Consider the following 26,060-nt stretch of genomic DNA (forward strand, 5'->3'; position numbering starts at 1 on the left):
CCGGCGGCTCATTCTACAGCAAGACAATGATACCAAACATACTGCTAAAGCAACAAAGGAGTTTTTCCAAAGCTAAAAAATGGTCAATTCTTGAGTGGCCAAGTCAATCACCCGCTCTGAACCCAATTGAGCATGCCTTTTATACGCTGAAGAGAAAACTGAAGGGGACTAGCCCCCACAACAAGCACAAGCTAAAGGTGGCTGCAATACAGGCCTGGCAGAGCATCACCAGAGAAGACACCCAGCAACTGGTGATGGCCATGAATTACAGACTTCAAGCAGTTATTGCATGCAAAGGATATGCAACAAAATACTAAGCATGACTACTTTCATTTACATGACATTGCTGTGTCCCAAACGTTATGGTGCCCTTAAAGGGGGGGGGGGATTATGTATAAACACTGCTGTAAGTTCTACATGGTGAAACCAAAATGTATAAAAATGGCTTTTGTTAAAATCTGACAATGTGCACTTTAACGACATGTGATTTTTGTTTCTCTATTACAAATCTCAAATTGTGGAGTACAGAGGCAAATAAATAAATGATGTGTCTTTGTCCCAAATATTATGGAGGGCACTGTAGCTTAAGTCATGAGAATACTTGTAACGGCCAGACTGACTGTTTTAGGCTCCACGTGCCAAAATGAACCAACAGCGATCTAGACGTTTCCGAGCATCGAAAGAAGGAGTAGAGCTCGTGGAGGAGAAGAAAAGAATGAGGGAAGAAGTGCTTTCTAAAGGTATGCCATAATTCTGTTGTGAGAAATAGAATCGGGAGTACGATCTGTCCCTGGCACCTATTTGGCCATTCTGCAATTCCAGGTAGCTATTTCAGGTAGCTTGTCAATGCCAAAGGGGGGGGGGGCGGGGTGGAGAGAGATATGGGGGGGGAGGGGTGGAGAGAGATATGGGGGGGGAGGTGCTAGACCAATGCAGGAGATGTTTTGGGAAGTTTTAAGGGGGTGGTGGAGTGGGTGAGGGGTGGGTGCTAGACCAATGCAGGAGAGGCTTTGGGTCTACAGCTCATACTGGCTGCAGCGCTGGCGGCATGGGGCCGAGGTGAGTGGCACCCTCTCCCCTTCCCTGTCCCCCCTAACCCCCCCCCACGTCCCCGGGAGACACTCTCCGCCCGGCAACAGGCTTCATCAGTTGGAAAGGGTTGCTGGGCCCGCTGGATCGTCAGCTGGGGGAGGGTTGCCCCAGGAGAGGCCCGCAGGAGAGATTTGGACCCAATGGGTTCACCTCAGTCTAGTGGAATCATAAAAAGCTTTGGTTACAGATGGAAGCCATTTAGTTTATCATGTCCATGGTGGTCAAAGATGAACTAGATTAATCCCACGTTCCAACTCGTGATCCCTTGCCAGTGTGTGGAATGCTTTAATGGATGCAGGAAAGGGAGGACTGGGAGATTACAATGGTCCTTGGGATGGAGTGAAATGCAGCAATGGATTTGTTAGCATACTTTTACTGTTCTCCTTTCAAAGATCTTATTGGAACTTGTAATTTGCTTGTGATGATGGCATTTGTTTCTCCTTTTTGCTATCAACAAAATGAAATTAGACATGAATTTCACAGCATTTGGGGGAGTGATCATGCAGATGGTTTTCGAATACATTTTGTGATTTTTGTTGTATTTTTGCAGGTGGACATCTTCCTTCAGATGAAGCTAAAGAACGGTTTGACAGCAACTGCATTACTCCTGTAAGTATTATTCATCAGAGAATGGACATGAATTTTCAGTGCAGATATGATATTACGGTTTTATCATTGAAATCTTTATTCTAGGGAACAGAATTCATGGACAACCTGGCACAGTGCCTACGATACTATGTTGCCGATCGCCTAAATAGCGATCCTGGATGGAAAGACTTAACAGTGAGTGTTGGCTCATTTTAATTTTAATAATGTGAATAATTACAGGATATTACAGAAATAATGCATAAACAAGGACTGCAGATGCTGGTTTACAAAAAGACACAAATTGCTGGAGTAACTAAGCGGGTCAAATTTTGTCGTATGAAAATCTTCAATCCATACCATTTTGCATTTATAATGCTCTTTAAATTGGGAGTAAAAAAAGATGATAAAAAGTGGGAACAAGAACGGACCATTCAGACCTTGTCTGCTTTACTATTCAATAGTAATGGATGATCAACCATGCTTGAATCTTTTAATTTGCCTTACTCCAAAACTAATCAAGAAGAGTCCCCACCCAAAACGTCACCTATTCATTTTCTCCACAAATGCTATCTGACCCGCTTAGTTACTCCAGCAATTTGTGTCTTTTTGTAAACCAGCATCTGCAGTCCTTGTTTATGCATTATTTCTCAATCTATCGGTTGTATTTTTTACTTTTTGATGATACTGTTTCAGTATACTGCTCCTAATCTTTACAACATTCTACACTTTTTTCAAATTGGATATCATTGTGGCGCGTCGAAAAAGGCCCGAAATAAAGGCGAGGAGCCGGGTATTTCGGGAGGTTTGATTTTATTGCGTTTACTAGACCGCAAGTCTGCCAGAACAAAATCGCGCCCAAAACCTCGTCCTTTATATCCGTAGCAAAGGATCGCCCCCCTAGACCAGTCGGTATTGGTATGGCCCGACCCTTGGGAGCCGCCACATCATTACCATTCTTACTGTCACTATATTTTCCACAATTAAACTAAATTTGTTGCTTTGGAACTTTATGATAACAAAATCTAGCTTGTAATAAAGGTTACAATTTGTACATGATTTCACCAGCACATTCTTTTCCAAAAAAAGAATTGGTATTGGAAAGGATCTTGGTGTATCTGAAAGCAAGCTGTAAAATCTCATCAAAGTCAGCAATTGAGTTAAAAAGATGGTAATTGGGTTGCTTTTGGAAATCGGGCATTACAAACCAGTTAACATTAGAGATGCACTGCCAGCATCCACCAGAATGCCAGTCATATACACAGGACATAAAATCTTTTTCAGTTGTCCAAAGAACATCTTTCTTTGCAAACTGTAATAAGGTGGCATTTATTGACCCATGGCTACTGCAGAAAAAGCCATTGGCCATTGCAACATGAGATCTACATTGTTGTAACCATTCATCATTATATCTTATTTTGTCTTGGACTGTAGTGATCAGCTATTTTGCTACAACCTCCAGATACAATTTACGTTGACCTGATGCTTTGGTTATTGAACATTACTGGTATCACACTTGCTTCTAAGCCAAATGGTTCACATTACACACCAGAAAGTGAAGCGCAGGTTTATACTGACAGTTTGTGAACAGCTCAGACAATGGTCCCAACTATGCACAAGCCAAATAGTTTAAATCTATTAGTGCAACAATGAATTTCAAGTGCAGCATTGTGTTTCCAAGCAGATCCCACAAATAGATATTTAAATAAGCCAGTTTCCCTACTTGTGGTATAATTTCCAGTACAATTGGGCTAACTAGACTGCATGTTCTGCCACTGCCATAGAGCACCTAAATGCATTATAATGAATCAGAACTGTTTAGATATTTGCCCAGTATTTTGATTTAACTAATTTAAACAGCAAGTACTAAATTGTGACTAGTTTTCAAAAGTGCGATGCCAAATTTTGATTAATGCCCATCTTGGTGTACGTTTTAAAATACTGTATGATACTGCCATTGTCTCGAAATGTGCACTATTTTAGAGTGAAAGCATCATTCAAAATGGATGCGTGTCTCTATTTTTAAAAAGCACCAACTTTGCATCTATAACGCGAGGAACCTTCTGTGGGCTAATGATCTTAATACCATCAATACAGAAATTAGTTTGTTTTAATATTTGGATTGCTTTTAGGTGCTTTTGTCGGATGCAAGTGTTCCTGGTGAGGGTGAACACAAGATCATGGATTATATAAGGAGACAACGAGGTACATGTGCTGCTTTATTATTGGGGATGGTGGTTTCGTGGGGTGGAGTAGGGGGGCGCGCGTGGTTGGGAGGAGGGGCAGGGTACATGAGAAGCATTGATTGTATTTTGTTACAACTGTTAATTTTTATCTTGCAGCTCAGCCAAACCATGATCCAAACACTCGGCATTGCTTGTGTGGAGCTGATGGTCAGTGGTTCTTATTCACCTCATGTGAACAATGTAGATTTAATCCTGTTAAAATGTCAAGTTCACCTTTCAGTATTACTTGATACAAATGGCCAATAAAATAATGCTAATCCTGTTGTTATTTGGACAGCTGATCTTATCATGTTAGGACTGGCAACTCATGAAGTGAGCTTCACCATAATCAGAGAAGAGTTCAAGCCAAACCAGCCAAGACCATGTCCTCTTTGTGCCCAGGTCGGTCATGAAATCAACGATTGCCAGGGTTTGCCAAAAGAGAAGCAGGGAGAGGTAAATTCAGTGAAATTCCTTTAATGATAAACTGTTACCATTTATGCTTCATAAAAATCACTTTTCAATATAACTGGGAGCTGATATTCACTGCATTTCTAAAATATGGAATGATTTGGATTGAAGAAATAAGGGGTTATTTGTGATGCTGTAAATTGGGTAACAACATTAACTAACATTAACAAATGTCAGCTCTGGTATTAAAATGTCAAGATACTTGTTCTTGCTCCCAGGCTTTTGCATTTCAGAAAATCTCACACTATTTAAATAACATTCTCTTATTCTCTTTGTTGTGATGTATGGAAAACTGAATTTCTTGCAAGTGAAGAAATGATATGGATAGGAAAGGTTGAGAGGGATCTGGGCCAAATATGGGTAAATGGAGCTAGCTTAGATGGGGCACCTTGGTTGGCATGGATGGGTAGGGCCAAAGGACTTGTTTTCGCTCTCCACGACTGGATCAAGTGACTTGCAGCTGCTGCTTAAAATCAGAGCTTTTTATTCTCTTGCTTTTCTCACAGATCCCCTATCTATCTTTGTGTTAGGAAACATGGATGCATTTCGTTCGGACCCTTAATCCGTTACTAATATCAGTTGTAAGAACTTTAGAAATTTTACTTGTTATGGTTTGCCCATCTAAAAATGATCCTTCTATCCCTACTATTTTTTTTGTCTGTTAACCAGCTTTCCATTTTGTGTTTGTATACCACGATCATCTTCACAAACCCTTTCCTGTGGCATTGTATGATTTGCCTTTTGGAAATTCAAATGCGTTACACCCCTTACGTATTAGCTTCCCTGTTATGTGCCCCGTGCGTTATGTAAAAGCAAAGAACTTAATAAATTAGGTGAATCTGATTTCCCTTTTGTAAAAGCACGTTGAACTGAAATTGAAAGATATAGTTTGGAAATGGGCCCCTTGGCCCACCGATTCCACGCTAATGATCGATCATCAGTTCACACAAGCTAGACACAAAGCTGGCATAACTCAGCGGGACTGGCAGCATCTCTGGAGAGAAAGAATGGTGATGTTTCGGGTCTGAAAAAGGGTCTCAACCCGAAACATCATCCATTCCTTTTCTCCAGAGATGCTGCCTGTCCCGCTGAGTTACTCCAGCTTTTTGTGTCTTATCTTCAGTTTAAACCAGCATCTGCAGTTCCTTCCTACACAGTTTGCACAAGTTCTTTGTTATACCATTTTTGCATCCATTCCCTACACACAAGGTGCAATTTAGAGACCAATTAACCTTCAAACCTGCACTGCTTTGGGGTGTGGGAGGAAACTAGAGCACCCACGTGGTCACAGGGAGAACATGCAAACTCCACACAGACAGCACCTGTGATCAGGATGGTCTCGGTGCGGTGAGGCAACAGCTTTACCAGCTGCACCACTGCACAACCTGACTGACTAATCAAGTGAAACTGTGTTATAATTTCCTAAATATACTCCACAATTATTAATTGAATAGCTATAGTTTTGCTATAGTTACCCTTTTTGAGGAGCATATTATTGCATGTTTGCTGTTCTCCAGTCCATTGGGACCTTTGTAGAATTTGGGGAGACATAGAAACATAGAAAATAGGTGCAGGAGGAGGCCATTTGGCCCTTCGAGCCAGCACCGCCATTCATTGTGATCATCCACAATCAGTAACCTGTGCGTGCCTTCTCCCCATATCCCTTGATTCCACTAGCCCCTAGAGCTCTTATCTAACTCTCTTTTAAATGCATCCAGTGAATTGGCCTCCTGACTTCTGTCGCTAACAATGATCTATTCTACATTTTGCTTGAACCGCATATCTTTTGATGACTTGTTTTCACACCTTACCCTTCCTCATCTCCGTGTCTCCCTCTCCCCTGACTCAATCTGAAGAAGGGTCTCAACTCGAAAAGTCACCCATTCCTTCTTTCCAGAGATGCTGTTTGTCTCGCTGAGTTACTCCAGCATTTTGTGTCTATGGTGTAAACCAGCACCTGTAGTTCCTTCTTACACATTTAGTTGGCACTTCAAGGTCTTCAGCAAATTATACAAATAAAATTGTTGCGTGGTTGGAATGCCTAGATGGGCCATTAAGATCATGTTGAAATATGAAACTGTGACTGGAATTTACACAGTATCAAATGCTCTCATGCACATTGAGACACTGTTATAGACAATAGACAATAGGTGCAGGAGTAGGCCATTCAGCCCTTCGAGCCAGCACCGTCATTCAATGCGATCATGGCTGATCACTCTCAATCAGTACCCCGTTCCTGCCTTCTCCCCATACTCCCTCACTCCGCTATCCTTAAGAGCTCTATCCAGCTCTCTCTTAAAAGCATCCAACGAACTGGCCTCCACTGCCTTCTGAGGCAGAGAATTCCACACCTTCACCACCCTCTGACTGAAAAAGTTCTTCCTCATCTCCGTTCTAAATGGCCTACCCCTTATTCTTAAACTGTGGCCCCTTGTTCTGGACTCCCCCAACATTGGGAACATGTTATCTGCCTCTAATGTGTCCAATCCCCTAATTATCTTATATGTTTCAATAAGATCCCCCCTCATCCTTCTAAATTCCAGTGTATACAAGCCCAATCGCTCCAGCCTTTCAACATACGACAGCCCCGCCATTCCGGGAATTAACCTAGTGAACCTACGCTGCACGCCCTCCATAGCAAGAATATCCTTCCTCAAATTTGGAGACCAAAACTGCACACAGTACTCCAGGTGCGGTCTCACCAGGGCCCGGTACAACTGTAGAAAGACCTCTTTGCTCCTATACTCAACTCCTCTTGTTACGAAGGCCAACATTCCATAGATGGCCAAATTGTTGAAGTGGGCTTTTATGAATGCTTTATGATTATAGAGCATGCGCTAAATCCCAGGGCTTGTCATCTAGACAGCATAGGTGCCAAAAATGGAGAGAAGAAAATTGGAGATCAGCGATTTGTAGCATTCCAGTGGGTTGGGGTAACAATTGCAAGAATAATTGTGGTCTTAGTTGGAAAATGTATTTTGAATTGGACCCAATGGATTTTCCGTTTCAAATTCATGCTTTGGTTTATTTTTTCTTTAGTTTGACCAGTTTGCTGCTCCGAGTGGTTCAGAAACCGAGTTCATATTTATCCGATTACCTGTACTGCGTGAGGTAGGTCAATTCAAGAAATATTTAAATTGATAAAGAGTATTGAATGTTTGCTGTAGAGTATGATGAAATACTTTTTTTCAATTACCAGTACCTGGAAAAGGAATTGACGATGGCAAGTCTGCCCTTCACATTTGATTTTGAGAGGAGCATTGATGACTGGGTTTTCATGTGTTTCTTTGTGGGAAATGATTTCCTGCCTCATCTGCCTTCGCTGGAAATTAGGTATGCTGATTTAAAAATGGGAGTATCCCTTGATTTCTATTGCTGTTGACATTGATTTACCGAGGATATGTAATTTCTGAATTAGGAGCTTTTTCTCCCCCGGAGACTTGACAACATGCAAGCAATTTGGAGTACCTCAAATGAGCATTATCAAAATAATTTTGATCTTTTTTACTCCAGTTTTAAGATATTATCGCTCAGTATATTCTGTTAACGTCTGGTATGTTGGCCGAGGCAATTAACAAAGAAGGCTGGTAGAGCAAAATTTGCATCAAATAAATTAAAAAAATCTTTATATCCAATTCCAACTGTATTTGCTGCTTTTTCTATGTAAACCGTTTGAGGAGAAGCTTTATAGACAATAGGTGCAGGAGTAGGCCATTCGGCCCTTCGAGCCAGCACCACCATTCAATGTGATCATGGCTTCCTGCCTTCTCCCCATACCCCCTGACTCCGCTATCCTTAAGGGCTCTATCTAGCTCTCTCTTGAATGCATTCAGAGAATTGGCCTCCACCACCTTCTGAGGCAGAGAATTCCACAGATTTACAACTCTGACTGAAAATGTTTTTCCCCATCTCCATTCTAAATGGCCTATCCCTTATTCTTAAACTGTGGCCCCTGGTTCTGGACTCCCCCAACATAGGAAACACGTTTCCTGCCTCCAACGTGTCCATCTTAATAATAATCTTATGTTTCGATAAGATCCCCTCTCATCATTCTAAATTCCAGTGTATACAAGCCTAGTCGCTCCAGTCTTTCAAGGTATGACAGTCCCGCCATTCCGGGAATTAACCTAGTAAACCTACGCTGCACGCCCTCAATAGCAAGAATATTCTTCCTCAAATTTGGAGACCAAAGCTGCACACAGTACTCCAGGTGCAGTCTCACTAGGGCCCGATACAACTGCAGAAGGACCTCTTTGCTTCTATACTCAACTCCTCTTGTTATGAAGGCCAACATTCCATTGGCTTTCTTCACTGCCTGCTGTACCTGCATGCTTCCTTTCAGTGACTGATGCACTAGGACACCCAGATCTCGTTGTACGTCCCCTTTTCCTAACTTGACCATTCAGATAATAATCTGCCTTATTATTCTTACCACCAAAGTGGATAACCTCACACTTATCCACATTAAACTGCATCTGCCATGCATCCGCCCACTCACACAACCTGTCCAAGTCACCCTGCAACCTCATAGCATCTTCCTCACAGCTTTGTATCATCTGCAAATTTGCTAATGGTACTTTTAATCCTTTCATCCAAGTCATTAATGTATATTGTAAATAGCTGTGGTCCCAGCACCGAGCCTTGCAGTACCCCACTGGTCCTGCCATGAAAGGGACCCATTTATCCCCACTCTTTGCTTTCTGTCTGCCAACCAATTTTCTATCAATGTCGGTACCCTAACCCCAATTCCATGTGCTCTAATTTTGCCCACTAATCTCCTATGTGGGACCTTGTCGAAGGCTTTCTGAAAGTCAAGGTACACTACATCCACCGGCTCTCGCCTGTCAATTTTCCTAGTTACATCCTCAAAAAAAATCCAGAAGATTAGTCAAGCATGATTTCCCCTTCGTAAATCCATGCTGACTGAACGATCCTGTTACTGCTATCCAAATGCTCCGTAATTTCGTCTTTTATAATTGACTCCAGCATCTTCCCCACCTCTTATGTTGGCATCTGATCAATTTTGGGGACGTGGGTTTGCTGTTCATGTTCACTCTTACTGTCTTATGCTCCCGATTGTTAAGAGTGTCATAATTGTTTCACTATGTTCTCAAAATGTAGTCTCATTAAGATCAAATATGAATATCAAAACCAATGGCCTCAAAGTAGTGGTAGTAAGAGCACTGCCCGCGAGGGCCACGATTCTTCTGCCCTCCATTTTACTTTCAGATTTCATGAACCCTGGAATATATCAAACAGCTGCAAAACATAAGTTAGCCCCCAACTGCATTGAGATAGATATAGATATGCATATAGATATATTGGAGGTAGACACAAAATGTGGAGTAACTCAGCGGGACAGGCAGCATCTCTGGAGAGAAAGATTGTGTGACGATTCGGGTCGAGACCCTTCTTCAGACTCTCCTCTATGGATATGTAGATATGGGGAGAGAGAGAGAGTGTTTTTTGAAATGCATTTCTGTAAAATTGACAAAGTTTTTAACGAGTATTCAGATGTGGTGGCTGAAATCTTAATCTCTTTCTTGAAACTGAGCTGGGTACTTTCTACTTATTTCTTAGGGAAGGTGCAATTGATCGACTAGTGGGGATTTACAAGAATGTAGTACACAAGACTGGAGTAAGTACAATTTTAAAAAGCGTCGCTCACTGTATTTCATTCCCAAGTTAAATTCAGGTGAAATTTAAACATTCTTCTTCTTTACAGGGATATCTCACAGAGAATGGTTTTGTCAACTTGGAACGTGTTCAGATGATTATGACTGCAGTTGGAGAAGCTGAGGATAATATCTTTAAGAAGAGAAGAGAGGATGATGTAGGTTGATTCAAGTTTTAGGTCTATTTTATGTTAAAGATATGTTACTCAATAGTTGTATTTACAGTATAATGGGAAGTAACATTTAATCTAATTATGGAGGAATTATTCAGATATTTTTGCATTAAATTGAATAACTAATTAAATATACCAGTAAAAAATCACTGCACAAGTTTGTAAAAGTCTACAGAAAATCTTTTAATGGGGATGTTTTAACAGTGAGTTGGCATAAAAAAGGTTCTGTCTGCTTCACTGTTATGAAACTTGGGTGTAAAATGGGTATCAAGGCTTCAACAAACGGAACAGTTGAACAATGGTGTTCTGGGTCTAAATCCTCTGCTCTCAATTCTGGAGTGAGCATACATTTTGAATGCAAATACTCAAGATTGTAGAACAAAAGTGCTTTGAAGGAATTAAGCTTCTGTAAATAGATATTTTTCAGTCAAACCTACAAGTCAAATCTACTTGAAATCTACTTACAGGTGTCATTCAGAAGAAGGCAGAAGGAAAAAAACAAGAGGATGAAAGTAAGTCATTTCCTGATTGTGTCACAGAAGTGATATTAACTTTTGTTGGATTTTTAAGAATGCTAACAATTTAACCCAAAATAATTCTATTGGCTAAAATGTTCTCATTGTAACTGCTGAGGTAATCGGTGCATTTTAATTTTGGTTAAATATATCCCTCACTTGTTTAGTTTTAGAAACTAGAAATTTTCACAAGTTTTTCAATACTGTGCTCTTTGAAATAGATATTGCTTTCCCATAGTAAAATGCTCAACTTAACTATTTCAGAGAATTCATGTTAACAAAGTCTAAGGCCTGTCCAAGTGCATAGTGTTGAAAGAATGTAGATTCAATCCCTATTTCAGAAATCTGTGTTCCAATGTAATGGAAATGAGGAGGTGTAACTATTTTAAGATGGAATGTTACATTGACAGGTTATTTGTTCACATGTGGATATCAAAAAATCTTTTGTTTATTTCAGTCAGCGTTCCTGAGAACAGATTATTTGATTATTATTGCATAGTAGCTTGTGTGAGCTCTCTGTATGATTATTGGCTGCTACATTTAAAAAATGCAACTGTGATCCTGTTTCAAATGTTCTTTATTAATTGTAAAGTATTTTGGGATTGTTGTGAAAAGAGCACATCAATATATTCAAATTCTACATTGTTGACTTTTTACAATTTTTGTATAAATTACTTTAATATAGACATTGAATTTGCTGATGAAGAATAGATAGATGGAAAAGAAGGTTGTGGGTAGTACATTAAGGGGCGACTAAGGGACAGATTAGTCGGCAAAGGTCTGGAAATGGAGTATAATGTGAAATCATCCATACTGGCTGTAAATGTGTAAAAAGAAGCATGTTATCTAAATGGTGAGAGAATGAAGAGGTCTTCAATGCACATGAATCTTGATATCAAAGTTATAAATGTTATGAACTACTGCTGAGCAATTCGAATACAAATGTTGGGAGATTGTAAGGTCCTAAATGATAGGAGTAGAATTAGGCCATTCAGCCCATCAAGTCTACTCCGCTATTCAATTGTGGCTGATCTATCTCTTCCTCCCAACCCTATTCTCTTGCCTTTTCCCCATAACCCCAGATACCTATCTGTCTCTGCTTTAAAAATATCCTTTGACTTGGCCTCCACATCCTTCTGTGGCAAAGAATCCCACAGATTCACCACTCTGACTAAAGAAATGACTCCTCACCTCCTTCCTAAAGGAACGTCCTTTAATTCTGGGGCTATGACCTCTAGTCCTAGACTCTCCCACTAGTGGAAATGTCGAGTTCGCGTTCCCGGTCAGTTGGTTGATAATAATCAGAGTCGGCACAGAAATATCCCCTCCACATCCACTCTACCCAAGCCTTTCACTGTTTGGTAAGTTGCAATGAGGTCCCCAGCGAGTACAGGCCCATCAAATGCTCATCATACGTTAACCCTATCACTCCTGAGATCATGCCTGCAAACCTCTCGCCCCTCTCCAGAGCCAGTACATCCTTCCCCAGATATTTAACCAAAAATTGCTCAGAATATTCCAAATGCAGCCTGACCAGCGCCTTACAGAGCCTCAGCAGTACATCCCTGTTTTTGTATTCTAGCCCTCTTGAAATAGATGCTAACATTGCATTTCCCATCCTTGCTACCGGTTTGACTTGCAAATTAACTTTTTGGGAATCCTGAACCAGTAATCCCAAATCCCCTTGCACCTCTGATTTCTGGATTCTCTCCCCATTTAGAAAATAGTTAACCCCTGTATTCCTGTATACTTATACTTCGGTTATATGGGACTTTAGTGAGACATTCCCTCAATCACATGCAGGCTCATTTAAGTACTTCATGCAGAATTGATTTTCTTATGGCATGGAAGTATTTTGGAGGTTTTACTAGCCTGGATTGGGCAGGTTGCTTTGTAGGAAAGGTTGCGCGTAGCCAAGGCTTGTATTCATTGAATTCAGAAAGATTAGATTGAAACTTATAATGTTCATCCTGAACGAGTTAGAAAATGTTTTGTCTTGTGGGAGAATTTTGATCCACTGGGCCGCCCACAAAAGTTGGATTTGAGGTGGGGTTTTTTCAGAGGGTCTTTAAAACTCTCAGGCAGTCAGTTGAAATATTTATCCATTACTCATCCAATTCAATGCCAATTGCCTCTTTTTTCTGCCTCGCTTATGAACAAGGCTAATGAAATATATGTGGTTATCGTGGATGGCTATATTGCCATCATTGGCATTATGACTGATGAATAAAGACTGCCTGGCCTCCCCCCCCCCACTCCCTAAATGTTGTCTTCCTGACTGAGTGTACTTTCCATGTCTTGCTCCAACTAGACTTTTGCAGGGGTAATGTACATCAAGTTATACATAGGTCTGGTACAATACCTGAACCCAGCCATGTCTCCCATCTCCTCCTTTATGATGCTCCTTAGATTCCCAACTCTTTGACTAAGCATTTGATCAGCTTCTCTGCTATTTTCTTATTTTGCTCAATAATATTCCTCAAATATTTTATGTTTTAAAAACAAAATGAAAGTAATCTGCTGACTGCTTCATATAGTTTCCTGTATACACAGATGCAATTTAGCAGTGCATATGTATGAAAAGTTTTCTTCTAGGGTGATAATATTGGTAGAGATGCAAAGGTTTTAAAATTTTAATTTGATCGGATTATCCAGAGTCCAGATGTTTATGCTTGGGAGCAATTAAATTTGGGAAAGACACCTTTTCAAAAAGTATTGCAGGAGTCAGCATTTTGTTAAGCTGAGGCTAGGTTGAGGGTTTATTTGCACCTAGATTGCTTGATTTGGTTTTTCATGCCTTGTATTTCTTAATGGGTGTAAACATTTGTTGCCAAGTTCTCCAGGGCTCGATTTTTTATATTATGTGTGTAAGGGCTAAAAGCTTCCTATATATTACAGGAATATAAGAGAAGGATAATTGCCTTATTGCTTGAGCTTTGTTTGGGAGCTAGTAAAACATATAACATTTTCAGAAATATGGTCTACAATTATTGGTTAATTTACATTGATGAATATTGGTATAATGTACATTGAGCTAAATCAGAAGTTAATAGCTATATTGAGTATTTGCAATTTTATTGAGCATGAGTGGTTCAGAAACGGTCATCTTTTCAGATGAGCTGATTTCCTCTCGTGGCAGTTGGGTTAGCTAATAGCTTTTTGGGGGTTTGGACATGCTGTTTACCTTTGGGATACCTATTCAGAATTTTCTGTTTTATGTTTGAGAGATAAATGGAACAGTATGAGAATGTGCAGCTCATCCCAGTTGATCTGTGTTGGTCTTAATCCTCTGAATTCTAATTTTATATAGTTTACTTACCATGTTGCTGCATTTCTTCAAACTCTTTCCCTTCTTCCTTTTATTTGCACCTCTTTGTATTTCTTGAACTTATTAACTCCATGAAAATATTTTCTTAAATTTCGTGTATTTAAGAAGACCGAACACATTTTTGTACGTTTCTGAAAGCCTGGGCAATATTTCAAAAATTATGAAATGGTGTCAAGTTCTGGGAACCCCTTCTCTGTCACTTTTGATCAATATATGTTTTTTCAGGCTACCAGTGGCTTATGAAAGTCCTTGGAATACCTTGGTTTCCATAAATTTACTGTGAATGCAGAATTCATTGCGATAGGATTTGTGTGTAGGAGCAAAGAGGTCCAACTGTAGTTGCACAGGGTGGTGAGACCACACCTGGAGTATTGTGTGCAGTTTTGGCCTCCTAATTTGAGGAAGGAAATTCTTGCTATTGAGGGAGTGCAGCTTAGGTTCACCAGGTTAATTCCCGGGATGGCGGGACTGATATATAATGAAAGAATGGATCGACTGGGCTTATATTCACTGGAATATAGAAGGATGAGATGGGATCTTACAGAAACATATTAAATTATTCAGGGATTGGACAGGCTAGATGCAGGAAAAAATGATCCCGATGTTGGGGGAGCCCAGAACCAGGGGTCACAGTTTAAGAATAAGGGATAGGTCATTTAGGACTGAAATGAGGAAAAACATTTTCACCCAGAGAGTTGTGAATTTGTGAAATTCTCTGCCACAGAGGGCAGTGGAGGCTAATTCACTGGATGTATTTAAGAGAGAGTTGGATATAGCTCTTGGGGCTAACGGCAACAAGGGATATGGGGAGAACGCAGGAACGGGGTACTGATTTTGGATGATCAGTCCATGGGCATGTTGAATGGTGGTGCTGGCTCGAAGGGCCGAATGGCCCACTCCTGCACCTATTTTCTATGTAATATCTGGGAAAATGTGCATTCCATTATAGATTTGTTACAGGTTATGGTACAAGATTGCTTCTTAAAGTTGGTTGATATTGGTCTGATCTGTCTGCCCCTCTGAATGTGCTTCTTGCATGATTGTCTTTTCTTTGGGGGAACTGAACCTGCTGATCGACCTTTTGCAGTCTTATGGGAATTTGGGTGTGCTTTGTGATTCTGTTGCATTCTGCTTATCTTGAAATTGTGTTGATTGCTGGTTTGTTGTAGTTTTTTACTTTTTTTTAATCAATGCTCTATCTATTACTTTTTTCTTTCATCAGACCGATGCACCATCCTTTATTCCAGGTGGACAGCTTGCTCCACAACCTTTGGGCCAGCGAAGTGGCGGAAGTAAACCTCAGGCCGTTCAGAGTCCAAGACAGACGGCCTATGAAATGAGAGTACAGAGTAGAGATCAACAAAATAGGGTGAGATTATGATAGGCATTAGGAACAAAAGCAAATATTTTGAATGGTGATCGGATGTTCAAATAGAGTTTTATCACCTATTAAAGTAATAGCCTTTATATCAAAAGAATGATTTTAACTATTTGCTGCACTATTAACTAAGATGCTGCAGTTCTTGAACATATTTTGTGGCCTCAACTGGGGGTATTGTTTAGTGGAGACTTATATTTATGTTCTTGAATTTGTCGCTTTAGTTCACTGCCCACTGTTATTTAATAAAAAACATTCTAGAAAGATTATTTTGTGTTTTTGTGACAAGTGCACTCTCAGCTTTGTGGGTTTGTTGACTTGGGTGAGATCTGGATTAACTGATGTCTGTCCATTCTTTGGCTACATCCATGTTTTCCAGTGTCAGATGATTAAGTGAGAGAATCGGCCTGTCTGTCCAAGCAGTTTTGAAATTGATCTGAATGGGTTTTTTTTATCAAACACTCGAGAGACATGGGTTGCTACAGCAGTTGCATTGAAAATTCAGTAGCTTCCTCATGGCTTGCTGCTCAAATGATCATGAGAAGCAAATGCGTATGAAGCAGTGGCTCTAAAAGACTAGATTCTCATGTGTTAGATTCATCTGGATTTATGGAGAGAAGAATGAGCTTTGGTAAAATGACAATGAACAAATATAAAAAGCTACAGACCCATCTGAAAGGAATTCAAGAACATGAAAGAAGGGTGGGAAAAAATGGTGAAACTTATTGACTATTGATTCCCAGTTTTCAAATGGTTGCCTGAAAAGGCATTATCTTGACATTTTCCATGGAAAAGGAAACGATTTGAGACTCAAGAAAATTGCTTTGAAAATCAAGTTTGCATTGGTTTAGCTTTGGAAGAAAATGCTTTGCAATTCTGTTGGAATTCTTACTGGATACAATGATTGGTAGATGAGGAGAAAATGGAATTTATGCCCTTCAAAAGATTTTTGATACGGTATCTTGATAATCTTGGCAATAACATAATGAGTTGGTTTTGTTTTATAGCTTTTTCCATTTGGAAAAAAATGTTACTAATGAGCCCAAAGTTAACATTTTCACTAATTTATGAGCTAGAATTTACTTCCTTTTGCAATTTTTTCTTTTGTGTTGTTTTTCTTCCCTCTTAAAAATGGTTAGGTAGAGGTAAAAGACGAAATTGCAGAGCATTTGGATAGCAGTAACAGGATCGTTCCGAGTCAGCATGGATTTACGAAGGGGAAATCATGCTTGACTAATCTTCTGGAATTTTTTGAGGATGTAACTAGGAAAATTGACAGGGGAGAGCCGGTGGATGTGGTGTACCTCGACTTTCAGAAAGCCTTCGACAAGGTCCCACATAGGAGATTAGTGGGCAAAATTAGAGCACATGGTATTGGGGGTAGGGTACTGACATGGAGAGAAAATTGGTTGACAGACAGAAAGCAAAGAGTGGCTATATACGGGTCCCTTTCGGAATGGCAGGAAGTGGCCAGTGGGGTACTGCAAGGCTCTGTACTGGGACCGCAGCTATTTACAATATACATTAATGACTTGGATGAAGGGATTAAAAGTACCATTAGCAAATTTGCAGATGATACAAAGCTGGGTGGTAGTGTGAGCTGTGAGAAAGATGCTATGAGGTTGCAGGGTGACTTGGACAGGTTGTGTGAGTGGGCGGATGCATGGCAGATGCAGTTTAATGTGGATAAGTGTGAGGTTATCCACTTTGGTGGTAAGAATAAGAAGGCAGATTATTATCTGAATGGTGTCAAGTTAGGAAAAGGGGACGTACAACGAGATCTGGGTGTCCTAGTGCATCAGTCACTGAAAGGAAGCAAGCAGGTACAGCAGGCAGTGAAGAAAGCCAATGGAATGTTGGCCTTCATAACAAGAGGAGCTGAGTATAGGAGCAAAGAGGTCCTTCTGCAGTTGTATAGGGCCCTAGTGAGACTGCACCTGGAGTACTGTGTGCAGTTTTGGTCCCCAAATTTGAGGAAGGATATTCTTGCTATTGAGGGCGTGCAGCGAAGGTTTAATAGGTTAATTCCCAGAATGGCGGGACTGTCATATGTTGAAAGACTGGAACGGCTAGGCTTGTATACACTTGAATTTAGAAGGATGAGAGGGGATCTTATCGAAACATATAAGATTATTAAGGGGTTGGACACGTTAGAGGCAGGAAACATGTTCCCAATGTTGGGGGAGTCCAGAACCAGGGGCCACAGTTTAAGAATAAGGGGTAGGCCATTTAGAACGGAGATGAGGAAAAACTTTTTCAGTCAGAGAGTTGTAAATCTGTAGAATTCACTGCCTCAGAAGGCAGTGGAGGCCAATTCTCTGAATGCATTCAAGAGAGAGCTGGATAGAGCTCTTAAGGATAGCGGAGTCAGAGGGTATGGGGAAAAGGCAGGAACGGGGTACTGATTGAGAATGATCAGCCATGATCATATTGAATGGTGGTGCTGGCTCGAATGGCCTACTCCTGCACCTATTGTCTAATAGGAGTGGTACAGTAACGTGGCGGTGGAATTGATCTCTTACAACACCAGAGACCCGGGTTCGATCCTGACCACGGATGCTGTCTGTGTGGAGTTTGTATGTTCTCCCTGTGACCACAAGAGTTTTCTCTGGATGCTCTGGCTTCCTGTCCCACTCCAAAGACCTGCACCTTTGTAGGTTAATTGGCTTCTGTAAATTAGCCCTAGTGTGTAGGATAAACTTTGGTGATCGCAGGTTGGCGCGAACCTGGTGGGCCAAAGGGCTTGTTTCCACGCTGTATCTCTAAAACTAAAGATTAGCCATTCTTGAATGAACCAGTCTTATCAATTTGTGACAGAACAATAGCCACAGTTGATAAAGCATTGAATTCTAGGTGCTATACCCTAATGAGCATGTCAGGGCAGTGTATGAGAGAATCAAACTGATACGAGGATAATCACAAGGAGAGAGATCAAGAAGACAAAAGAGACTACAGATGCTGGAAATAAACTGCTGGAGGAAATCAGCAGGTCAGGAAGAAAATGGACATGCAGTGTTTTGGATTAGGACCCTTCTTCAACAACCCCTTGAAATGTCTATTGATTTCACTCCACAGATGCTGTCCGACTGCTGAGTTCCTCCAATAGTTTATTTTTTGGGTGAAATTAAAGAGACATGGTTATTTGAATATTCATTGCTTAAAGGAAAAAAATAACACTTTTAGGATTGCTATAATCTCGAGAGAGATTAAGTCAGGTGTATTTAAACCTGGCAACAGTAATTTTTGAGTTTCATTGTGGGATGTTGTCATGACAGTTGAAACATTCAAAGTATTATTGTCGTGCACTGTGTAAAAAATAAAACGAGAGAGATTAAAAATGGGTCAGCCCAGATAATGAGTACTGAAATAGCCTATGTCCTGTTTTGAACACTCCCTTTGTTGCACTTCCGTATTTTGCTTCCCTTCCTGAAATCTGATTGGGATTCTGCTGGGGGGGGGGGTCGATTGAGCGTGAAAAGTCATTCTTGGTTATTGATAAAATGTGGATATCTTTGGAAGCACATCTTATAACAGATACCTATTACAAGAAATTCAGAGATTTATTTTGTATTAATCTCTCTCAAACCTTTGGGAAATCATAATGGAAAGGGGAATTTTATATACATTTGGGTACTTTAATGTTGTAGGAAAAAACTGCAGCTGATGCTTTATACTGAATATAGACACAAAATGCAGGAGCAACTCAGCGGGTCAACTCTGGAGAAAAGGAATAGGTGACTTTACGGGTCGAGACCCTTCAGACTGAAGAAGAGTCTCGACCCGAAACATTTTCCTTTTCTCCAGAGATGCTGTCTGACCTGCTGAGTTACTCCAGCATTTTGTGTGTATCTTGGGTACTTTCATTGCTTTGTTCTCCATTCATATAGATAAACTGCATGTGCTCTTCACTCCTATCTTGACCATAAAATGGGGAGAACTGCTGTTAACTGAACATTGATTAGACAGTGTTGTCTTCAACTTTGTTCTTAATCTACTAAAGTTGTCTTAATTTGCAGGGCTTAGGGTGTTCTACCTGAATGTAGATTTTGTTCTATATGCTGGCCCTAAAGGCCAGGCAAATTGATATTCTATAATACAGGCTAGCAGTACACAATTAATATTAATTTGATTTGACATTTTCCTTTGCAGAAGTAAAGAACTAAGTAGAGGTAGACTTGCTTTCCATCTCCCTGTGTAGTAACTTGCCTCAGGGGGCTTTTGTTGTGTTCCTGGATGTCTACTGCGGGTAATTTTTTATTTCACTGCACATTTATGTGTATGTGACAAATAAATGACTATTGAAATGAGAGGAACACAAGTCCTCAGCATAATAATTTCCAGTTTTGTTCAGCACAGTTCAAGTCTGTGAATTTCCCTTGCATTTCAGAATGGTTGTCTGTCACCATGATAATGGCTCTTCATTCGTCATAAGAGGTCTACAGCATAGAAACGAGCCCTTGTGCCCAACTTGTATGTGGCAAACAAGACCCTTAAGAGAACTCGTCCTTCTTGTGCCTGGCCCATATCCCTTCAAACCTTTCCTATCCACGTACCTGTCCCAAGTGTTTTTTAAATATTATTGTAATTGTAGCCATCTCTGGCAGCTCATTACATATGAACCCTTTGTTTGGAAAAGGTTTGCCCTCTGATCGCCTTTAAATCTGTTAACTCTCACCTTAAAGCTGTGCTCTCATGTAAATCCTCTGCTCTGGGGCTGTTTAACAAAAATAGTGTTTCCACCACTAATGTTAGCTCACTAGCCCTTTTTCTTTAGAGCCTTTATATTTAAAAAGCACCCTCCCAACATCCGGCACCTCACTCTCGGCTATTAATGATATAAATATCTCTGCCAGCGTCCCTGTAATTTCTTCCCTTGCTGCTCACAATGTCCAAGGATATACTTGATCAGGTCTTGGGCATTTATCAATCTCTGTGTTAAGACCTCCAGCACCACATTATGTGGACTCTTTAAGATATTGCTATCAAATTCACTGACTTCCCAAGCATCCATGTCTCCAAGATAAATTCAAACACTAAGAAGGGTCTCGACCCGAAACGTCACCCATTCCTTCTCTCCCGAGATGCTGCCTGACCTGCTGAGTTACTCCAGCATTTTGTGACTAAATATTTGTTTAGTGATCAAGCTGATCTCCTGTGGTTCCATACATACATGATCTCATTGATTTTTAAAGGGCGTTTTTCCTCTCCCTTGGTACTCTATTGCCCATTGTATAGTTGAAGCATCCCTTTCGATTCTCCTTTTCATCTTATTTGCCAAAACTGTCTCGGGTCCTCTTTTTGACCTGAGGTGTTCCCCCACCACTATTGAGAATTACGTAGAACTCCTGTATCATTGCAGCAAATCCTATGCTAAGTTAAATTTGTTTGACTCGGATATTAACTTTTGCAAAACCATTATTAAAATCTGTTCCATTTTAATTTTCTAGACTTCAACGCAAAGCAGTTCAAATTCGGATGGGAGCCCAGTTCCACTAGGAATGAAGAGGAAAAATGGCGATAATGAGGACGATGATGATGAACCAGCAGATAATATCAGGTTAGTTTATCCTGTGGTTGCCTTGTTTAACCATTCAATATATTCCCAAAATAGACACTAATTAGTACCGCTTAATTTGAAGTAGCTAATGCCATAATCTCTCCATCACTGCTTTTCCATTTGTTGAGCACTAATTAATATGGAAAGGATGGGAATGCAGAGCAAAGTACTTTGAGACGTTGGAGCTATTGATTCTGTGCAGTGAAATTAGTATGCAAGTAGTTGTTCAATTAAAAGTTCTTTCTCCCACAGAGATCAAACTACAAATTAGGTCGACATATCACCATTTTATGAATATGTGATTATATAAACTGAAAGCATGTGTGGATACCAAGTAGTTCTGTTCATTTGCAGTGCTTAACATTGTATTATGTCAGCTTAATACTGTAAAATCTATAATGGCGGTTGTGATGTGAGAAATACTTTTTAAAGTTGAATGTTTGTCTAAGATTGGCCCTTGGGAATAAGAGTGTTTTTAGAATAAACTAATTTTCTCAAAGCATTAGTAGATAGAAAATAGTGTCAATTTATACTGAAGTCTTACTTTACATTTGGATTCTAGCATCTGTAGTAATTGTAATTCTGTGTCATGTCAACTCTTTATACACTGCACATCCAAGCCGTGTGCATCCTCATAAAATCATGATAATGCATGCGATTAAAGGCGCACTGCTGTGGAATGAAGGTGTTCTGTTGTTCAAAGCAAGCTGTCATGCTTGTTATCCAGTTCCAATGGTGAGCTTTGAGCTTCTATATCTACTCTTAAACCCGGTGTAGATGTCAAAATAAATTGGATGACAATTATTCAGGAAACATTGTCTATATTGTCTCTTAACTTCCATGACCTGAATTTCGTCTCTGGCTTTCTAGATTGTCAATGCTAGAAGAATTATGTATCCATATATCACTTTGTATTATTTCAGTGCATTTAACAAAAACTTCAATAATTGGTTAGTTTACAAATGGCCACCCAAACCCTGCCTGGCAGAACAATGAGTGATTTGTTTAGCATTACTAGGGTTAGGGCAGTGGTGTGGTACCAATTAAAATGCCAAGATTTTGTACTGCATCAAGCTTTTAGTGTTTTTGTTAGGTATTAAATATGTTGGTTTGAAGATAATTCCATTTTGTTCAGTGCTTTTAGAACTGGGTTTGTTTTGCTTATGCTTGGTCTTTTTCTTTAGGTGTTCAATGAGTTGGATTCATATGCCTGTGCCTAAAAATAAAGAGAGCTTGATAGCAAATAATATGGGCACTCCAGGTAATGAGGAATTTCCCATGTGGGTGGGGAAAATTCTGCTTTGAAGCAGGCTTCATATTTTTGACGAGGGGAAAACATTTTTTGCTTCCTTCAGTATTTTTGCTGCATGAACAAAAAAATCTTAGAATTGTAGGAAACGGCCATTAGCACTGCATAACTGGAATTTTGGAATGATGACTGAAGTCTTGCTCAGAGCTCTGCGGAAGCAAGATGAAACTTTACATAGATTTAGTTTTGACTTGCATTCTGACTTTCTGACTCGTATTAAATTTGTTTTCATTAAATTCACCTCAATCTTGAAAGTACCCAAGAGATTCAGTGCGTTGATATTTCATTCAAAATCTTGCCTTTTCATAAGTCTGTGGTTTTTTTCAGTCATGTTTTTAAGTTCTACCTTTAGCTTTAACTGCTTTAGCTAAACAAGAAATTATTGCAGGGCTTTGCTTTAACCTACCAATACTACTGTACATACCATGGTGGGTATTGCTGGAGGAGTAATGGCCGAATTGACCAAACAAGTGAGGATTTGCCAATATACAGATTCATGTCATAGATTTCTTAAATTCTGTGCTGCAGAAAGGCTAATACAATTTCTTGGACTCAATGTCAGGAAAGTAATGATGTAAAAGTTCATCTAAAGTCTTGAATGATGGAACAGGCTTGAGTATGCCTTCATTTTCCTTTTTATTTAGTATGGTTTTTAAAGTGCATTTTGATATCCTACCAAGCCAGTTTGTGAATTTGAATTTTGTTTATGAAATTATATTTGTTTAAAAATCCAAGGAAAAGTTATGATTAATCTCATGTTTCCGATGCAAGTTCAAGAAGCATGCTTATCTTATTCATTCTCTTCTAAATATGACTCCAATGTTGCACCAATATAGTTCACTCTTAAGGGCCTTACAAAGAGTCTAAGCAAGCAGTTCAGTTATATCACACTTTTGCTAGTAATAATAACAATTTTAAATTTTATTTTGCAGGTTGTGGGAAGAGGGTTGGAAGCAACGTTACTATAAAAGAAAGTTTGATGTTGATGCTTCTGATGAAATATTCCGCAGAAAAGTTGTAGAGTCGTATGTTGAAGGTTTGTGTTGGGTTCTTCAATATTATTATCAGGTATGTACGATTTTTTGCTTCTGATCTATTTATTGAAGTAATATTACAGCAGATTCCAAATGTCTTTTTTAAGTGAGTGTATTTTGAAATATTTCCCATTTTACTGAAATTCACAATCAAGAATCCGTGAGCCCAAGTTTTTATTTAAGAAAAGGCATGCTGTGCAGCACCCTCTTGCAAATAGCAGGTGGAGGCGAAGAAGACATTTCAAAGCATCCTGAGAGTTATTCAGCCAGATGAAAATGCATTAGTAGTCATTAAGAGTTTACTAGTTTTTTGTTGGAGGTATAGATTAGAGCTTGCAGAAGAACCGTCCATTTTGTCTGCTATGTGTATTGCATGAGTAGCTCAGAATGTCCATCCTTGTGATTAAAAATCTAAATACAAATATCTTTGTACCTGAGGTAAATTGCCTCTAATTTTTAAGATCATTAAACGAAAGGGAATTAACATAAAGGTGCATTCGATTTGCAGGGATGTGCTTCCTGGAAATGGTTCTACCCGTTCCACTATGCGCCATTTGCTTCAGACTTCTCAGACATTAAGGATTTGCCTTCCACGTTTGAAAAAGGATCACGGCCGGTGAGAATCTGCCGTATAATTAACATTCGGCACAAACATACTGCACTTGGATTGCTTTTCTGTAACATAAAATAGCGTGTTGCCTCTTGGTGACTTTGCACCCTTGGTGTAAAAGTTAATGAAAACTATAGGTATGTGGATAATCCATTATGTGACTTGAGGGCATTTTTTTGCATTGATATTTTAAAAAATAGGGCAGGTTTAGGTTGTACAATTCCCAGTGCAAACTGCAATGACGATTTCTGGTGTTTGTTGTCTGTGAATCCAGAATTCCCATTACTAGCCAGGCCTAATGGTCTACCACAGCAGGCTGAAATGGTCTTGAGCATTTGGATGCAAGAAATAGATGCTTACTTTGTTCCTCGTGACTTATTGAAAATACTCTACATAGGACAGATGGTGTTCAGCCAAACTCAAAGTAAACTATTGTTAATCTGACGGTGCAACCTTTCAAACTGCAAGCTATTTGCGTGTTTACCAAATAGATAATAGAACCATTTTTGGTCATGTAAGCTCACTTCTTTGCATACTTCTGCTTTTTTGTCAGTGACAGTAGAAGTTTTATTCTTAATTTTGAATAATGTGAACATATTTGAAATTTTGTTTGCAGTTCAAACCGCTGGAACAATTAATGGGAGTCTTTCCTGCTGCAAGTGGTAACTTCCTCCCAAAGACCTGGCGGGTCCTGATGGAAGATCCAGTGAGTTATATAAAAAATGTTAACCTTTGTGGAAGACTGGTGTTAAAAACATCTGATCTGCAAGTTATTGTCATAAAATTAACGCCACTTCATTTAGTGTTGATGGAAATTATTTTAAAGTTTCCATCCATTTATCATTTCAATTATTTCTAATATTGAATATCTTTCAACAATTTCCTAAATATCCATTTTCAATGACTAATCTTTCAATTCTGTGGCCAATTTTTGTTCTCCGTCAGTTATGTTATTTTTTTAACTTTACAGGATGTGGCTGGTGCTTCTGGAGTCCTTTGCCAATCATAAGCTCATAAGTTCTAGGAGCAGAATTAGGCCATTTGACACATCGTCTGCCCTGCCATTCAATCATGGCTAATCTATCTTCCCCTCTCAACCCTATCCTCCTGCCTTCTCCCCATAACCCCCGACACCCGTACTAATCAAGAATCCTGCTCGAGTTGGCAGTGATAAACCTTGTGTTGACACTTTCTTGGTTTAGTGGGTCATCTCAGTGAACACACACCTTGCTTCAAAGTTTAGGGTCACACACAGGCTGTATCAGGCTGCAGGAAGTCTGCAGATTTTCCTTCCTGAATGACAATGACAAGTTTCTGACAATTTGGTACTCACATGGTTGCCATTATTAATATAAGCTGTTTATTCTAGATTTTTAAATTGTGCTTAAATTAAACTCCCTTACTGCTTTGAGATTTAAATTATTGTCTGGTGCTTCTAGAGTCCTTTGCCAATCCCTGCTCGAGTTGAATTGTCAATCCTGGTCTGTGGTTTATTAGTTCAGTAACTTACCTCCGCATGGATGGTAATGTAGTAATTATTTAAGTCAGCCAGAAATAGGATAACTAGTACATTGTGAGAAGAGTTTAGGTAACACATATGTTAATATATTTATTGTGTCAGTACTCTCAGACGAATGTTGAAATCAGGTTTTGATGAGTTACTGCATTTAACCAAGGTATTAAAAGATTTGAAATTGATTTGATAAAGAATTCAATGTTTAAGAAAATTTAAATCATGTACAAAATAAAACATCTTCCCATCATTTCTATGGACTATCCATACCACTTAGCATCTAACTGTATAGATATGCCTGCTTCAAAAGTTTAAAACCTAGTGTGTTTAATGTAATAATTCAGATAATTTCCTATCTCACAATGTTAGCATTCATAGCAAGAGGATTTGAGTATAGGAGCAGGGAGGTTCTGCTGCAGTTGTACAGGGCCTTGGTGAGACCGCACCTGGAGTATTGTGTACAGTTTTGGTCTCCTAATCTGAGGAAAGACATTCTAGCCTTAGAGGGAGTACAGAGAAGGTTCACCAGATTGATCCCTGGGATGGCATGACTTTCATATGAAGAAAGACTGGATAGACTAGGCTTATACTCGCT

The 26,060-nt window shown here is 39.6% G+C and overlaps 1 protein-coding gene across 2 annotated transcripts in view; it reads left to right on the forward strand.

Moving 5' to 3' along the window:
- The window catches only part of xrn2 (5'-3' exoribonuclease 2), a 78,025-nt gene that overhangs the window by 20,036 nt on the left and 31,929 nt on the right, over positions 1–26,060 (forward strand). For both annotated transcript variants that reach the window (XM_078405600.1, XM_078405601.1), the window contains exons 4-19: positions 629–740; positions 1,643–1,701; positions 1,786–1,875; positions 3,810–3,882; positions 4,020–4,070; positions 4,201–4,358; positions 7,413–7,484; positions 7,573–7,706; positions 9,954–10,011; positions 10,099–10,206; positions 10,689–10,733; positions 15,287–15,433; positions 20,890–20,999; positions 23,241–23,376; positions 23,851–23,958; positions 24,569–24,658. In XM_078405600.1, the coding sequence (XP_078261726.1) occupies positions 629–740; positions 1,643–1,701; positions 1,786–1,875; positions 3,810–3,882; positions 4,020–4,070; positions 4,201–4,358; positions 7,413–7,484; positions 7,573–7,706; positions 9,954–10,011; positions 10,099–10,206; positions 10,689–10,733; positions 15,287–15,433; positions 20,890–20,999; positions 23,241–23,376; positions 23,851–23,958; positions 24,569–24,658 (1,551 nt within the window). The remainder of the gene's footprint in view (positions 1–628; positions 741–1,642; positions 1,702–1,785; positions 1,876–3,809; positions 3,883–4,019; positions 4,071–4,200; positions 4,359–7,412; positions 7,485–7,572; positions 7,707–9,953; positions 10,012–10,098; positions 10,207–10,688; positions 10,734–15,286; positions 15,434–20,889; positions 21,000–23,240; positions 23,377–23,850; positions 23,959–24,568; positions 24,659–26,060) is intronic.

Source organism: Rhinoraja longicauda, chromosome 9 (genome assembly GCF_053455715.1).
Source record: "Rhinoraja longicauda isolate Sanriku21f chromosome 9, sRhiLon1.1, whole genome shotgun sequence".
NCBI classification, from domain to species: domain Eukaryota; kingdom Metazoa; phylum Chordata; class Chondrichthyes; order Rajiformes; family Arhynchobatidae; genus Rhinoraja; species Rhinoraja longicauda.